Below are 17,742 nucleotides of genomic sequence, written 5' to 3' on the forward strand. Positions count from 1 at the left end.
TCATCAATATAACTATTTATACTAATGACAGGTTCTAGGGCAATACAAGACTAAGCAACTGGCTACACCAGCACCAGTTGTACGGATTAGACTACATCTAACCTATTAGTCAGCAAAACAAAATCTACAGAATCCTCTTAGAGCTCATTGTATCTCTCTGTAGCAACTGTTGCAACAATTCCTTATACAGATGCTGGACTTTGATGACATGACCATGTGAACCCTAAACTTTCGGTAACTAATTCACAACAGCAACGGATTATCTTTATTAACTTCTTCATAAAAATCAATTACACAGGTTCATTTAACTGTCAATCTTTCCCAAAAAGCAGCTCAAAATTAACTCCTTATAGCAAGAAACAGCAGAGAGGCAGATTATATAGGTTGAGGGATCTCCTCACTGGCCTTCCACCACAGCGGACCCTTTTTTTTGCTTTTTAAGATAGTTAAAATCATGGTCTTATGTGACTCTTAACCCATTGCCCAATGCCCTGCTTCTGTGTTTTGAACTGGTGGTCTTTCTAGCTTCCATCACAGACTAGTTACGTTGACTTCTCACAAAGACTGAATAACTTGGTACCCAGTCTGGTGTGTTATGCAACCTATAATACATAACAAATTTGACTATGGTTTTAGAATATGAACATTCTCAAATGTGTTCAGGGTGCATTGTTTTTAAAACCAAATTCTGATAACCTTACCTGCAAACAAATAGCCAAGTTGACTCTGCAGCCAAACGATGTGCTGACAGCCCTTGGATGTAAGCCCAGATCTTTAAACAGCTTGGAGAAGGATTGCGTGAGAGCTATCCGGGGTCTTTCTTCGGCCACTACCACGCAGGTCCTTACTCGAGAGAGGTCCAGTCCCCGTGCCTAGGAATGAGAAAAATTGCAGCACTTATTAGCTAAATCATCATTCTTCTTATGAAATAAAGCCATTAACAGCATGATATATATATATATATATATTTATGTGTCACTCTATGCCTGCAAGGGTATTGTTTTGACTTATACTGGGTTCTCCCTTGTGTCTGGACAAAGCTAAACCTCTCTGAAGAGCTGTAATGACAGCGAAACACGTGTCAGGGGTTGCTTTTACTCATTTCAGGTTGGCTTGGATGGAATTTTGCTAATCCAAAGCTGTAATATTGTGCCTGGAGTGGTAAATGGCTTTGTCATTTTACAGCTCGGTGTGGATTGCACTGTGCTGATCCTATGCTTAAAGACTTTGCTGTACAAATGGCAAAAGCCTTTGTCCATTTCTATCTCGCCGTGGATAGCACTGTGCTAATCCTATGCTTAAAAACCTTTGATAGAAAAGCAGACATTTGAGGTGAGCAAATTTAGAGTGTTGCTGGTGTTGAGGTTGCTCTATACAGGAGCTGCCTTCCACCTAAACTTAGGAACTACCCAGAGTTCTCTCCTTTTGTGTGTGTGTGTATATATATATATATATTCACTGAAAAAACCATAGGTTATAGACCATATATAGTTAGGAATTTGCATTTACAAAACCTTGAAAATTCACTGAAAAAACCATAGGTTATAGACCATATATAGTTAGGGATTAGCATTTACAAAACCTTATTTTACTTGCACAAAACCATTGAAATTCCATATATAGTTAGTTGCACTAACTATATATCGCGCACCCGCAATCCACTGCTAATGATGTCACATATTACATCATTCATGACATGGTCAGTGACATCACTGATGACATCACTGATGACATCTCAAATGACATCACTGATGACATCACTGATGACATCTCAAATGACATCACTGATGACATCACTGATGACAACACCCAGTGACTGTATGTTTCTGTAAAGTTAAAATATGTCTTACATATTGAAAAATGAGTGGATGTATAAGTGTCTGGTTGAAGGATTTAGTAGGTGCATGACTGACTGTATGAGAGAATGATTAAACGTGTCTCACTGAGTGCATGGGTTAGTGACTAAACTGTCTTAATTTGTGCATCATTATATATGTTGTTCTGAAAACTGCTGCATGTTTAAATCAGTAGCTATATGTGTAACTATATGGGTTATTGAATGGTTGCCCAAGTATTTGTATGGGAGACTGAGTATGTGTGTGGGTGGCTGGGAGGTTTTTGACTCTGTGCATAGATGTGTGAGCAGTTGATTCACTAAATGTATGGGTTCAAAAGTGCATGTGGAAACAGCTGTATGGACAGTTGACTGTGTGCATGAGTGTATTGGTTAGTGAATGGATATCTCAGTGCTACATGTCAAAGTAAGTACATATGTAAAACACAGTCCATGTGAGAGTTGACATATATAAATAACTGTGCATAAGAGCCAGTGAATGTGTGAGTGGCTGTATGGATCATTGTGAACTTGTATCAGGGATTGTATAAGACAGTAAATATGTGTTAGTATATGTTTGAATAAGTAAGGTGTGTATAACTGTATAGTTGAGGAAATGGAGGTGTGATTGATTGTTTGCATAACTGACTAGGTGTGTGAGTAACTCCATGGATAAGTGACAGTCTGTGAGTGTCTGTTTATACTGATTGTATCTAAGGTTATATTAGAGTCTGAAGATGTTCATTGTATTATCACATAAATGATATCATCAGTGATGTGATCAGTGATGTCATTTGAGATGTCATCAGTGATGTCATTTGAGATGTCATCAGTGATGTCATCAGTGATGTCACTGACCATGTCATGAATGATGTAATATGTGACATCATTAGCAGTGGATTGCGGGTGCGCGATATATAGTTAGTGCAACTAACTATATATGGAATTTCAATGGTTTTGTGCAAGTAAAATAAGGTTTTGTAAATGCTAATCCCTAACTATATATGGTCTATAACCTATGGTTTTTTCAGTGAATTTTCAAGGTTTTGTAAATGCAAATTCCTAACTATATATGGTCTATAACCTATGGTTTTTTCAGTGAATTTCATTGGTTTTTTAAAAGCTAATATCTATAGCTGTAAAATATATTCTTTATTACGTGACGTATCACATAGCCCGTGAGACGCCTCATGACGCATTGCATAACCGTGACGTATCGTCTCTGCAGCGCAAACAAAACCCGTAACGTAAGCGCGCCGGAGCACGCTTACAGATATATATATATTTTTTTAACCTTAATTAGACAAAATCCACACGTGCACATATCTTGAGGCCTTGCAAAGGCACATCAAACAAACAGTCCCTACAATTTTGCCAAGTTTGGTGGAAATCTACTCCTTTAAATTTTATTTTACTGTTTCTCTTGATTTTCCCCTTGTTACGCTTACCGGAACGCTACCCGGTATGCAAACAAACGCTCCAAAAACACAATATGTCAGACTCCCGTTACGCTGCCGGTTAGCTGCCCGTTTTTTTTGCCCCGTGGGGAACTTTAATAGCCCCCTCATCAATCCTAGGGGTTCAGGAGGGGTCTACCTTACCCCTTTCCTTCATTTACACCTTTTTTTTTTCCACCTCTTGTCTCTCGATCCCACCGAGAGACAAGATGGCGGCCGCTCCGGACTGTTTAGAATGTTAACAGCCAATCAGCTTCTCCTCAGACTCCCGTTACGCTGCCGGTTAGCTGCCCAGTTAGCTGCCCGGTTCGCGTACCGGGACGGGCCTCTACGGCGAAAAATCGCATTTTTTTTTTTTTTTTTGCCCCGCGGGGCACTTTAATATCCCCCTTATCAATCCTAGGGGGTCAGGAGGGGTCTACCTTGCCCCCTTTCCTTCATTTCCCCCTTCGTTTTTCACCACCTCTTGTCTCTCGATCCTACAGAGAGACAAGATGGCAGCCGCTCCGGACTGTTTACAATGTTGACAGCCAATCAGCTACTCCTCAGACTCCCGTTACGCTGCCGGTTAGCTGCCCGGTTCGCGTACCAAGACGCGTCTCTACGGCGAAAAAATCGGAATTTTTTTTTTTTTTTTGCCCCGCGTGGCTCTATAATATCCCCCTCATCAATCCTAGGGGGTCAGAAGGGGTCTACCTTGCCCCCTTTCCTTCATTTCCCCCTTTGTTTTGGCCTCCTCTTGTCTCTCGATCCTACCGAGAGACAAGATGGCGGCCGCTCCGGACTGTTTAGAATGTTGACAGACACCGGAGAGCCAATCAGCTTCGCAAAGCTCCGTTACGCGAAAAGTACGCGAACCGGAGCGCTGCCCGGAGCGCTGTTACAGATATATATCTTGTTTTGAACGTTAATTTCTCAAAATCCACTGGAGCACATATATTGAGACCTAGCAAAGGCACATCGGGCTAACAGTCCCTACAATTTTGCCAAGTTTCGTGCAAATCCATTCAGCCGTTCGAGCTAAAAGTGAGGCCAACCGCCCTATGGAAATTAACATGGGAAAAACGCGTTTTGGGACCCCCCTTTTTTCTCGGCCCCCCCCTGACGAACCCCCCCCAAATTTTCAGGGGCTGCTCAGAAACAAAATGTGCCATTTTCCTGAAAATTTCAGCCAATTCCGTCCACAAACGCCAAAGTTATTAGACATAGAATTTTCAAAAATCCCATAGAGAAAAAATCCTAACTATATATACACCTACTGGCTATCGCCAGTAGGTGTGTTATATATATATATATATATATATATATATATATATATATATTTAAAATGTTCTGCAAATGTGAAGTAATTGAATGATAAAAATTAACTTGTTTTCCTTAGCATGATTTGGTGGTGCAACACAGCTATAGCAAACTGAATCTAGTGTGGATAAGTGAAGAACTCAATTGAAACACTGGTATGCACAGACAGCAAGCAATAGGAGCAAAAACAGTGAGATGCCAGAGGCTAGTATATTGCTGCATCACTTGGAAATAAAACTACATTTTGAAAAGCTCCACCCTTCCTACTAAACTTCAAATTTCGACGTTTGTACTTTCAGTTTTATTTATTTCTGGTATTTGTAAAGCGCGACACTCATCCCATGGGATATCACGGCGCTGTAAAACAAAGGAGACTGCTGAGGACTGTGCTGGGGGATTAGTTTTTGGGGAAAAGGTGAGTTTTTAGTTTTTGGCAGAACTGAAGGTAGTTTATGGTGTGTCTGAGGTCTACATGTAACTCATTCCACCTTTTGGCTGCCAGGTATGAGAAGGCGCGTCCGCCTGTCCTTGCCTTGTGGATGCGCTTGGATTTGGCAAGAGCTGAGTGATTCGATCTTGGGTTCCTGTTGGGGACGTAGAATTCAATTTTCCCTTGGAGGATAGTGGGGCCAGTTTTATGCAGAGCTCTGTCGCGTGGCAGAGTATTTTGAAAGTAGCCCTCTGGCGCATCGGTAGCCAGTGAAGTTTCATGAGGCATGCGGATGCTGAGTCTCGCTTGCCTTTATTACAGACCAGTTTAGCCGCCTGATTTTGTAGGACCTGTAGGCGGGAGAACAGTTGTTCGTTCATCCCTTCGAATAGGGCGTTGCCATAGTCTAGGCGGCTAACCAGTAGGGCTTGAGTGACTGTACGTCGACAGTCCAGGGGTATCCAGGGGAAGATTTTTGCCAGGAGTTTGAGTATTGCGAAGCCTTTGCCCCAGAGTGATCGTATGTGGTCCTTCATGGACAGGGCGTCGTCCATGATGATGCCTAGATTTCTGGCGTGCTGTTTTGGGGTGGGGGCTGACCCCAGTGAGGGTGGCCACCATGTGGCGTTCCATGTAAGTTTAGCTCCTCCGAACAGTAGTATCTCCGATTTGCCGGCGTTTAGTTTTAGGCAGTGGTTGCACATCCATAGGGCCATTTCAGAGAGACAGCTGTGTAGTTTTTCATCCATTGTCACCATCAGCTGTGTGTCGTCGGCATAGGAACTTATGCCGATGCCCCACTTTCTTCCAATGTCAGCCAGAGATGAAACATAGACATTGAAGAGAGTGGGGCTCAGCGAGGCCCCCTGTGGGACCCCACAGCCGATGGGATAGGGTTTTGAGTAGAACTGGCCCATGTGCACGGCCTTGGTACGATTGCTAAGGAATGATCTAATCCAGTTTAATGCTGTAGATTGCACTCCTTTACTCAAGAGGGTATTTAGTAGGCAATTGTGTGATACCGTGTCAAACGCCGCTGACAGGTCAAGCAGTATCAGAGCCACAGATCCCCCTTGATCTGTGATGCATCTGATACTGTCCGACACTGCCAGCAACGTTGCCTCGGTGCTATTGTTGGCCCTGAAGCCGGTCTGGGAGGGGTCCAGGAGTGAGTTGTTTTCCAGATACCGGGACAGTTGTGTGTTGACCAGTTTCTCCAAGGCTTTGGAGAGGTAAGGGAGCTGAGAAATTGGCCTGTAGTTTTCCGGATTGGAGATATCGGATCCGGCTTTCTTCAGAAGGGGGTCACGGATGCGTGTTTCCAGGCTTCCGGAAAGGACGCGGTGGTGAGTGATTGATTAAAAGGTTTGGTGATAAAAGGGCAGAGCGTTGGTGCAATTTTGGAAAACACAAAGTGGGGACAAGGGTCCGCGGGAGAGCCGGATTTAATGGTCTTCAATACCGCTAATACCTCGTTTTCAGAGAATGGTTGAAAACTAGTTAGACGCGGTAGGTTGCCTGCGTCTGGTTGGTCATTGCATTTGTCTGGTGTTGGAGAATGCTTGTCAGAATTGTCGGACAGGGTAGGGGTGTTTGAGGGGGTGAAGGTAGAGTAAATTTTGTTGATTTTATCAGCAAAGAAGGTGCTGATGCGTTCACAGGCCTCGGTTGAGGGGGTGAGGGTTTGTGAGGTGCTGGATGGGTTACTGAGCTCCTTCACTATTTTGAACAATTCTTTAGCGGAATTGTGGTTTTCCTGGATTCTTTGAGTGAATTATGCTTTTTTGCATCTCGGATGGCTAGGATATACTGTTTTCGTTTGGTGACAATTTGCTCTAGTTTCCGAGTCTTTTGTTTGTCTCCATCGATGTTCGTTTTTTTGGCATTCCTTTTTGAGGCTCTTGAGGAGAGGGGTATACCATTTTTCCGTAGTGGTTGTTTTTTTCCATGATTGCCGCATAGGGGCTAGTTTGTCTAGCGTTTGACGAATTCCGGTGTCTAAAAGAGTGACATTGCTGCAGATGGAAGAGTCGTCCAGCAAAGTGACGTCTGTCTCAAGAAAGTGGTTTTGAAAATTAGAGTCATTGATTAGTCTCCAAGCTCTGTTGGTGATAAGGGGGGTGGATCTGGGCTTCAAGGGTTTACCAAGGAGTTTAAATGAGAAGGATAACATTGAGTGGTCAGACCAGGACAGGGGGAGGATTTCCTTTATGGTGGTCGATTCAATATTAGTGAAAAGAAGATCCAGGGTATGCCCTGCTGAGTGCGTGGGGCCCTCAACCCACTGTTTGAGTTGTAGAATTTCCATGTCATATTTCAGCTGGGAAGATCCGGGGGCGTCTGTTTTTTTGTAATGGACGTTGAAGTCGCCGACGACCATGTAATTTTTATGTTTCAAGCAGAATGGTAGCAGTTGGTTCAGTAGTTTGGCACCTACGCTGGCTTGTTGCCCTGGGGGGTTATAGACAACTGCACCGGCTAGTATGATGAGGCCCTCGAGGAGGATTTTAAATGATAATATCTCATGTTCGGGGTAAACAGTTGTCGTTTCCGCGAGGCATGTTAGGTGATCTCTGAAGATCACAGCGACTCCACCTCCTTTTTTTTTTTTGCCTTGTCTATTTTGTGTAATTATTTTGTATTCAGGGGGAAGAGCATTAGCGAGATCTGGAGCGCTAGTGTCAGATAGCCAAGTTTCGGTGATAAAAACCAGATCAGGGCTCCTGGATGTCAACATGTCCCAGATATCCAGGGCATGTTTAGGTAGGGATCTGGCATTAAGGTATAGGCATTTCAATTCCAGCTGATTTTTAGCGGAAATTGTGTGGTGGCCAGTTGGGGATTGGCCCATACTTGACAGGCGAGACAGGTGATAGGTCCATAGGATAGGCCGGGGACAGTTTGGATACATAGGTGAGGTCTAACACCCGTAGTAGCTTTGTTGAGGGCTAGTAGTTTATTGCGTGTGTAGGAAGGTGGATATCTGACTATGGTTACCCCCAAACTTTTTGCCTGGTGTTTAGCTGGTTTTTGACTTAGTTGGCCTGGGATCCTGCTATTCAGGGCCCCAGGCTGATTGCTCTCTCCTTAAAATGGACTCCATGTACCTTAGGTGCATAACACAATTGGAATTGGTTCACCTTATTGGCCCCTGTAACAGTGTACCATAGGTACCCAGGGCATAGGTGCATCCAAGGCCTACCAGGGGCTGCAGCATGTATTGTGCCACCCCTGGCCTGGCCTCCATATTTGACACAACTGGCTGATCACTCAGCTGGGGTAAGTTGGTGTAATCACCTCTTGCTTAGATATAGTCTCCCTATATCTGACCCTAAACTGGACACCTATGTTCCTATCAGCCACTCCTATGGAAGGCCTCATCAATCCTGGAGGCAGAGTGCTTGGAAATATGTGAGATGGTGCTCTAGCATGAGCCGAGCCTGTCTGCAGCTGTCGGGAACCACTCCCTAAGCTGTTCCGGGATATTGCAATACCATATACTCTTAAGTGCATTATAATCCTTGCGGTTAAATGCTATCTTTGGTTTGGCTTTATCAAAACATGTCGAGTAAGGTGTCATACGAATTGGAATACTATCCCCTCGACAGTTCTGTCGACGGGGATAGCATTCCACCCTTATAGAGGGACACGACATGTGTGTAGCCTTAACCCCGGTTAAAGTTAACCAGAGCCTCAGATCCACAAAATGGATGCTTCTGCCACAGACACATGTCTGACCTCCTGCTGCTGACCGAAACTCAGCAGAGGAAGCCTGGACAAAGGATTTCCTGTCACAGGGAAGTGTCACACCACCCCAGACAGGAGATAGTGGATTGTAGCAGGGAGGTTTGAAAGAAACCAGACAGTGCCTGGGGAGCACAAGGCTTCCCCTTGCATAAACCGGTCAAACCGGTTCTGGGGCAGCCCAGCCCCAGCTCCAGTGAGACCTGGACAAAGGAAAGGGGGTGTAACCACCCCCCTTCCTGGTCCCACCCATAGGGGAGGGACCTAGCAGGAGATCCACCCCTCAGATTGGAATAAGAGTGGGAGCAGTGCCAATGCAACTTAGATCATCCTGAATCAACTTTACACGAAGAAGAAGACTGGACTTCGACTTTCTGCTGCTCAGAAGACTGAAGAGAATCTCCCTTGTGGCCTAGGAGGGGCCACCCTGTGAACACAGGCATCACCCAGCACCTCGACGTCTGCTTTGCCGCCGCCTCCTGCCGGAGCCCGAGTGCAGAGCCTGACAAGACCGAGCTTCCCAGACTTCTCCCAGCCCGATCCACAGTCCCTGCAAAGAAGGGACCCGTGGAGGCACCGAGAGACGTGGGAGCGGACATCTTGAAAGACCCCCGAGACGCTGACTGCGCAGCACCCGAGGCACCCTCGACTCTGTGCTTTGGGGTTTAAGAAGCCCCACAACCGAGCAGCATTGGCACCAAAGATCAGCCCTCCAGCATCTCCACGATCTGCGTGGGGCCCTTTTGCTTTGTGCCACTCGACTCGCCATCCCGGCCGCTTGTCACGTGATCAGCGGCCATCTTGGCGAAGAAACCTACAATTTACACTGTGGGTCTGGTTGCTTCAGACTTGCCCTAGCTCCTGTAGAAAGGAGTACCCGCTCTGACCCTGCTGGTCCGAGTAATAAGCCTTTTTCACTTTCCCCGTGGCTTGCATTAGCCAAGGCTTGTTTGCTTCAATAGTGTTGCCGACACCGCCATCAGCTAGAGCCTTCGAGGGACAGCTCGTGATCGACTCCTGGACGTCCTTGACCTCTTCGTGTCCACGTAGCTGCAGAGAGAAGCAACACCTGATCACCTGTTTGCACCCGACTTTGCCTGGTTCCAATCTGGTTCCACGGTGGTCACGGGTCAGTGACTTTGAACATTGTCCCCTCTGCTTTCAGGTCTTCACCACTTCAGATCCACCCTTGGATCCACCGGACACTTCTCCTTCACATCGCCTGCAGCATCTTCAGCTTCAAGCGCCAAGAACCTGCGTGTCAAAACCCGACGCCACTTCGACCCTGTGCACCCACTTCCTGTGGGTGAGGTAACATTGCAACGCCGGTGTTCCTACACTGGTACACATCTCAAGGGTCTGTGTCTTAAGTGTTGTTCCTCTAGGTTCAGCGGAAGTATCCTTAAACTAACTTTGTGTAACTTTTACGCACCATAGACTTTACATTGAGAAGTGCGTGCACTTTAGACACTGCACCTGAGTCCCGCGGGCCTTTCACGACTTAATCATTGCTAGTCTCGAATAGCTCCAGCGATTCCCAAGGCCCTAGGCCTGTTTCCTTTCTAATTGGTATCTCTTATACCACTTTCTTAGTATATGGTTTAGGTGGCCCCTAGGGCTCATCCATATTGTGCAACTTTTGTGTATTTTAAACTGTCTTGTGATTTAACGCTTGTGCTTCTGTGCTCATAAAGAGTCCAGGGGATTTTATAGTTAATAAATGAATATATATTTTCAATATATATCTGTGTGGTGTCCCTTTCATTTGGTATTCAAGGGGGTTGTGTATGGTATAACAGCTGGCTTCACATGCCTTTCAGAGTTTAGCCTAAGACTGCTTTGTCCACGTTACCACTAGGATAACTGGTCTACAAGGTTGAATTACAACCATCATCATAAGGGTTGCTTGGCATGGTACAAAGTGATCACTAAGAATTAGTGAGCATTATATACCAGGCCAACTTCTCACATTGGTGAGCAGCGGATTGGGATCTGAGCTTGCTGTTTTACCATTACAATCTTTGAGATTATCATTTGAAAGATCATACAGGTACCTGCTAGGTACATATAAAACAAGACTAGTATACTTAAGTTCTACTGAACTTAGTTGTTGTAGAGCAAAGGGAGTAGCACACCCTAGCTACAACTACTAGATAGGTTTAGTAGGTAAACACCAGTGTAGGTAGTTTGCAACACATCCACCCACACTAGAGCAATGTCTGGAGCAGAGGGATCCACTGGTAACACCCCTGTTGAGAGTGACCCTCCAAGGGCACCATCCAAATTTGCTATTTTCTCCTTTAAGGAATTAAGACAGCTTTGTGTCTTAAGGGGTCTGAAGACAGGGCCTTCCCCTACTACAGACCACCTAAGAGAGCTCTTAGACCAGTCTGAGACTCTAAAGCCCTCTAAGGCAAACCCCACAGGGAATGCTGAAGGAGGCCATCCTTCAGAGGATGACACTGTAGACACCCCTGGTCCTATAATCCTGGTAGATGAGGAAGCCCCCATCACTGGAGCTCCTCAGGTAGATGAGGAGGAAGAGGAAGAAGAAGAAGAGGAGGAGGAGGGGGGAAGCAGTGAGTCAGATGATGACAGAAATAGTCAGGTGCTGGTCAGTAGACTGAACCAGGCTAACTTAAGCTTACTTGGGAATGAATCAGGTAACAACCCATTCAGACCCCCAGGTGGACTTAACCAGAAGCCTAGGAGGAGAAGGACTCACTCAGGAGACTCTGACAACTCCCATGCTTCTAGAGGCTCTCATGGTCACTCCAGAAGGGAGATGACTAGCCCTCAGAGAAGGGAACATGAAGCCAAAATGAGAGAGGCTGAGCTTAGGATCCAGAAGCGAGAACTAGAGGTTGCCCTGGTCCAAGAGAGACTTGCTAGAGCAAGACAGCCTAGAGAGAGTGGATTAGGATCCACTGGTGGCAGCACTATCCAGAAGGATAAAGACAGGTCCTTTGATACAAGAAACCTGAGTAAGATTGTGCCCCCCTACAAAGCTGGGGATGATATCCACAAATGGATGACTGCACTTGAGAGAGCCTGCATGGTATAGCAGATCCCTCAGGAGCAGTGGGCAGCAATCTTGTGGCTCTCCTTTGAAGGTAGAGGCAGAGACAGACTCCTCACAGTTAGTGATGGGGATTCTAGAAACTACATGGTCCTGAAGAGTGCTCTGATTGATGGGTTAGGCTTAACCACTGAACAGTACAGGTTAATGTTCAGAGATACCCAGAAGACACAGACTCAGGACTGGTCTGAATTTGTTGAATGTGCCACTAAGGCTCTGGAAGGCTGGTTGCTGGGAAGTAAGGTTACTGACTATACAGGATTGTATAATTTAATTATGAGAGAGCAAATCTTAAGTAATTGTCAAAATCAGCTTCTACATCAGCACCTGGTTGACTCTGATCTGACCTCCCCACAAGAATTGGGTAGGAGGGCAGACAAATGGGTCAGAACCAGGATCAGGCCTAAGAACCAGGGTGGTGACCAAAAGAAAGAGACTACCAAGCCTCAAGAGAAGGGTGGGGATAAAAGTAAGGAAAAGACTTCCCCAGGGCCCCAAAACTCCAAGAATGGGGGTGGGTCCCAAGACACTTCTACAACCCAGAAAAAGCCTTATTGTCATACCTGTAAACAGGTGGGGCATTACAAAACAGATAGCTGTTGTCCCAAGAATGGCAATAAAGAGAATATACCTCCAGGTAAGGCTCCAACACCTCCTGTCACTGTTAGCAGTGGTCCCCCAGGTGGTGGGAGCACCCCCAAGAATTTGGGTGGGTTTACTTTTGGAGGACAGGTGGACTCTGGCCTAGCCAGGTCCCCTAACTCAGATACTCTTGTCTATGAGACTGGCATGGGGTTTGCCAATTTCACTGCCTGCCCAAACACTTTGAGCAAGTATAGACAGGAGCTCCTCATCAATGGCTTGAAAGTTGAGGCCTTCAGAGACACAGGGGCTAGCATCACCATGGTGGCTGAATGTCTAGTCCCCTCAAGGCAACATTTACCTGATGCCAAATATCAGGTGACAAACATTGATGGCATAGAAACCAATCATCCCATGGCAGTAGTCAATCTTAGCTGGGGAGTTGTCACTGGCCCAAAGAGAGTGGCAGTGTCAGCAAACTTGCCTGTAGATTGCCTACTGGGTAATGATTTGGAAATCTCAGCCTGGGCTGAGGTTGAACAGCAAACCCATTCTAGAATGGTAAATCTCCATGGAAAGGTTAGTGGGGCTGTAATGGCTACAGCCCCAATTCAAGATGTCCTTCCTGAAAAGGTTGGGAGGGCTGAGCAAACCTCAGCCCCATCTTTAGATAACTTCCCTCCTGGAAAGAGTAGCAGGGCTGTACTAGTAACAGCCCATACCCAAACTGAGTCTCCTCCTGAAAAGGTTGGTGGGGCTGTGATGGCCACAGCCCAAACTCAAACTGATACATGGGTAGTGAAGCCTGAAATGATGGATCACTCCACCCAAACAGAGAGCATTGAGGAGGAAGAGAAATCTCCCTCCCACCAGACTTTAGGAAAGGATCAGCCTCCTCAGGGAACTGATCTTACCCCTGATGAAGGAACTGTCCCAGAGGTTGTTAGGCCTGGCCTAACAGAGCCTCTGATGGCAGTGGACCCTTCTCAGGTGGGACCCAGTCTGGAGCAGGTAACCTGCCCCTCTCTACCTTGCCTTACTCAGCCCAGGGCTGCAGAGGACAAGAAGGACAGTGAGACCCAAAGGGCCCCCTGTCAAATAAAGCACCCCCATCAACAGATTAGGGGCACCGAAACTAGTAGCCCTAGTGAGGTGCAAACTTTAAAAACTCCTGAGGGATCCCCCTTAAAAGTAGTTAGGGACCTCCCCCAGATGGATATTGTTGGGCACAGCCAAACCTGGGACCCTAAGGGCCCAAACCTGAACTGTCCCTCCAGTAAGCCAAACAGAGGGACTCAGCCTCCAGCTTTAGGTAGCCAGAGGTTGACCCTGAGAGCACAGTGCAACTCAGTCAAAGAAAGAAAGGCACACATGGTGGAGAGTGATTGGAGGAAGCTGAGCACTACAGAGGAGACTCACTTCAGTACTCCATCTCAACACCAGCCTTTGACTTTGCAAAGACACACCACAGGTAGAGATTCCCTATGGTGGAGACCCTCAGATACCCTTAGGGTGAGGGATTGCTTAGTGGACCATGAAACAGGGGGTTACCAAGCCAGAGCTGGTACTACCTTATATGGCCACTTAGGCAATATAGGCTTACCTGGACAAGGATAGCCTTATCTCCTTTCGTTTGGGGGGGGGGTTATGTAGGAAGGTGGATATCTGACTATGGTTACCCCCAAACTTTTTGCCTGGTGTTTAGCTGGTTTTTGACTTAGTTGGCCTGGGATCCTGCTATTCAGGGCCCCAGGCTGATTGCTCTCTCCTTAAAATGGACTCCATGTACCTTAGGTGCATAACACAATTGGAATTGGTTCACCTTGTTGGCCCCTGTAACAGTATACCCTAGGTACCCAGGGCATAGGTGCATCCAAGGCCTACCAGGGGCTGCAGCATGTATTGTGCCACCCCTGGCCTGGCCTCCATATTTGACACAACTGGCTGATCACTCAGCTGGGGTAAGTTGGTGTAATCACCTCTTGCTTAGATATAGTCTCCCTATATCTAACCCTAAACTGGACACCTATGTTCCTATCAGCCACTCCTATGGAAGGCCTCATCAATCCTGGAGGCCGAGTGCTTGGAAATATGTGAGATGGTGCTCTAGCATGAGCCGAGCCTGTCTGCAGCTGTCGGGAACCACTCCCTAAGCTGTTCCGGGATATTGCCATACCATATACTCTTAAGTGCATTATAATCCTTGCGGTTAAATGCTATCTTTGGTTTGGCTTTATCAAAACATGTCGAGTAAGGTGTCATACGAATTGGAATACTATCCCCTCGACAGTTCTGTCGACGGGGATAGCATTCCACCCTTCTAGAGGGACACGACATGTGTGTAGCCTTAAACCCGGTTAAAGTTAACCAGAGCCTCAGATCCACAAAATGGATGCTTCTGCCACAGACACATGTCTGACCTCCTGCGGCTGACCGAAACTCAGCAGAGGAGGCCTGGACAAAGGATTTCCTGTCACAGGGAAGTGTCACACCACCCCAGACAGGAGATAGTGGATTGTAGCAGGGAGGTTTGAAAGAAACCAGACAGTGCCTGGGGAGCACAAGGCTTCCCCTTGCATAATCCGGTCAAACCGGTTCTGGGGCAGCCCAGCCCCAGCTCCAGTGAGACCTGGACAAAGGAAAGGGGGTGTAACCACCCCCCTTCCTGATCCCACCCATAGGGGAGGGACCTAGCAGGAGATCCACCCCTCAGATTGGAATAAGAGTGGGAGCAGTGCCAATGCAACTTAGATCATCCTGAATCAACTTTACACGAAGAAGAAGACTGGACTTCGACTTTCTGCTGCTCAGAAGACTGAAGAGAATCTCCCTTGTGGCCTAGGAGGGGCCACCCTGTGAACACAGGCATCACCCAGCACCTCGACGTCTGCTTTGCCGCCGCCTCCTGCCGGAGCCCGAGTGCAGAGCCTGACAAGACCGAGCTTCCCAGACTTCTCCCAGCCCGATCCACAGTCCCTGCAAAGAAGGGACCCGTGGAGGCACCGAGAGACGTGGGAGCGGACATCTTGAAAGACCCCCGAGACGCTGACTGCGCAGCACCCGAGGCACCCTCGACTCTGTGCTTTGGGGTTTAAGAAGCCCCACAACCGAGCAGCATTGGCACCAAAGATCAGCCCTCCAGCATCTCCACGATCTGCGTGGGGCCCTTTTGCTTTGTGCCACTCGACTCGCCATCCCGGCCGCTTGTCACGTGATCAGCGGCCATCTTGGCGAAGAAACCTACAATTTACACTGTGGGTCTGGTTGCTTCAGACTTGCCCTAGCTCCTGTAGAAAGGAGTACCCGCTCTGACCCTGCTGGTCCGAGTAATAAGCCTTTTTCACTTTCCCCGTGGCTTGCATTAGCCAAGGCTTGTTTGCTTCAATAGTGTTGCCGACACCGCCATCAGCTAGAGCCTTCGAGGGACAGCTCGTGATCGACTCCTGGACGTCCTTGACCTCTTCGTGTCCACGTAGCTGCAGAGAGAAGCAACACCTGATCACCTGTTTGCACCCGACTTTGCCTGGTTCCACGGTGGTCACTGGTCAGTGACTTTGAACATTGTCCACTCTGCTTTCAGGTCTTCACCACTTCAGATCCACCCTTGGATCCACCGGACACTTCTCCTTCACATCGCCTGCAGCATCTTCAGCTTCAAGCGCCAAGAACCTGCGTGTCAAAACCCGACGCCACTTCGACCCTGTGCACCCACTTCCTGTGGGTGAGGTAACATTGCAACGCCGGTGTTCCTACACTGGTACACATCTCAAGGGTCTGTGTCTTAAGTTTTGTTCCTCTAGGTTCAGCGGAAGTATCCTTAAACTAACTTTGTGTAACTTTTACGCACCATAGACTTTACATTGAGAAGTGCGTGCACTTTAGACACTGCACCTGAGTCCCGCGGGCCTTTCCCGACTTAATCATTGCTAGTCTCGAATAGCTCCAGCGATTCCCAAGGCCCTAGGCCTGTTTCCTTTCTAATTGGTATCTCTTATACCACTTTCTTAGTATATGGTTTAGGTGGCCCCTAGGGCTCATCCATATTGTGCAACTTTTGTGTATTTTAAACTGTCTTGTGATTTAACGCTTGTGCTTCTGTGCTCATAAAGAGTCCAGGGGATTTTATAGTTAATAAATGAATATATATTTTCAATATATATCTGTGTGGTGTCCCTTTCATTTGGTATTCAAGGGGGTTGTGTATGGTATAACAGCTGGCTTCACATGCCTTTCAGAGTTTAGCCTAAGACTGCTTTGTCCACGTTACCACTAGGATAACTGGTACAAAGTGATCACTAAGAATTAGTGAGCATTATATACCAGGCCAACTTCTCACAGCGTGTATAACAGATGGGTATAGACATGGATGAGTTGGAGCCTGTAGGGGGTATAGCCTCTAGTCCCGGTCGGTCGCGGACGGGCGCAGACGGGCTTGCCTTAGGCGCGCCTTCGGCGCGCAAACGTCGCGCCCGCTGCGCTCGCCCGCTGCGCGACCGAGGATTACACATAATTTATGTTGCTCTGAGGTTGTGGAACGAGGGGGTGTGGCCTGAAAGGGGCGTGGCCTCCGCTCGTGGCGGGAGGGCGCGAGGGGGAGAATGCGTGTAGCGTCAGCGCTGGCTCCGCTGCGTGCACGACTGTTCTGTCAGGTGAGTGAAATTAAAACACAAGCAATCTGTGACAATTAATTTCTTAAAATACAAGTAATCTGTGACACAAAATTTTAAAAAGATGCTGCCTTACTCCCGGCTTCCGCCTCAGGAGTCAACTCTCAGTTTTTGCTGGGTGCCCTGGCACGGTGCCTTTTATACGCGAGTGTCTGGGGGCGTGGCCTGAAAGGGGCGTGGCCTCCGCTCGTGGCGGGAGGGCGCGAGGGGGAGAATGCGTGTAGCGTCCGCGCTGGCTCCGCTGCGTGCACGACTGTTCTGTCAGGTGAGTGAAATTAAAACACAAGCAATCTGTGACAATTAATTTCTTAAAATACAAGTAATCTGTGACACAAAATTTTAAAAAGATGCTGCCTTACTCCCGGCTTCCGCCTCAGGAGTCAACTCTGTTTGTGGATAAAATAAAATATTGCAAAATTAGAAGAGTTATTTAATGTATACCGGGTCCTGTTTTTTTTGTTTAGAAGTTCAAATCACAGAAATTACTACGGCCCCGGTCCTTGGCTTCCCGTACCGCTGGTATGCGACAAGCCAATACTAAAAAGAGGCTTGCATTACATATTACACAAACATTTAGTTAACATTAAATAGACTTGCCTTGTATATAGCAAACAACATTAAAAAGGCGTACATTGAGCACCAAACAC

The 17,742-nt window shown here is 47.1% G+C and overlaps 1 protein-coding gene across 1 annotated transcript in view; it reads right to left on the minus strand.

The window, feature by feature from the left end:
• Positions 1-17,742, minus strand: part of DIP2C (DIP2 acetate--CoA ligase C (putative)) — a gene marked incomplete at its 5' end in the record, with an annotated part of 296,244 nt that overhangs the window by 92,034 nt on the left and 186,468 nt on the right. The window contains one exon of the mRNA XM_086950634.1: positions 702-872. Coding sequence (XP_086806760.1) covers positions 702-872 — 171 coding nt within the window. The remainder of the gene's footprint in view (positions 1-701; positions 873-17,742) is intronic.

This window comes from Lissotriton vulgaris, unplaced genomic scaffold (genome assembly GCF_964263255.1).
Source record: "Lissotriton vulgaris unplaced genomic scaffold, aLisVul1.2 SCAFFOLD_1411, whole genome shotgun sequence".
NCBI lineage: Eukaryota > Metazoa > Chordata > Amphibia > Caudata > Salamandridae > Lissotriton > Lissotriton vulgaris.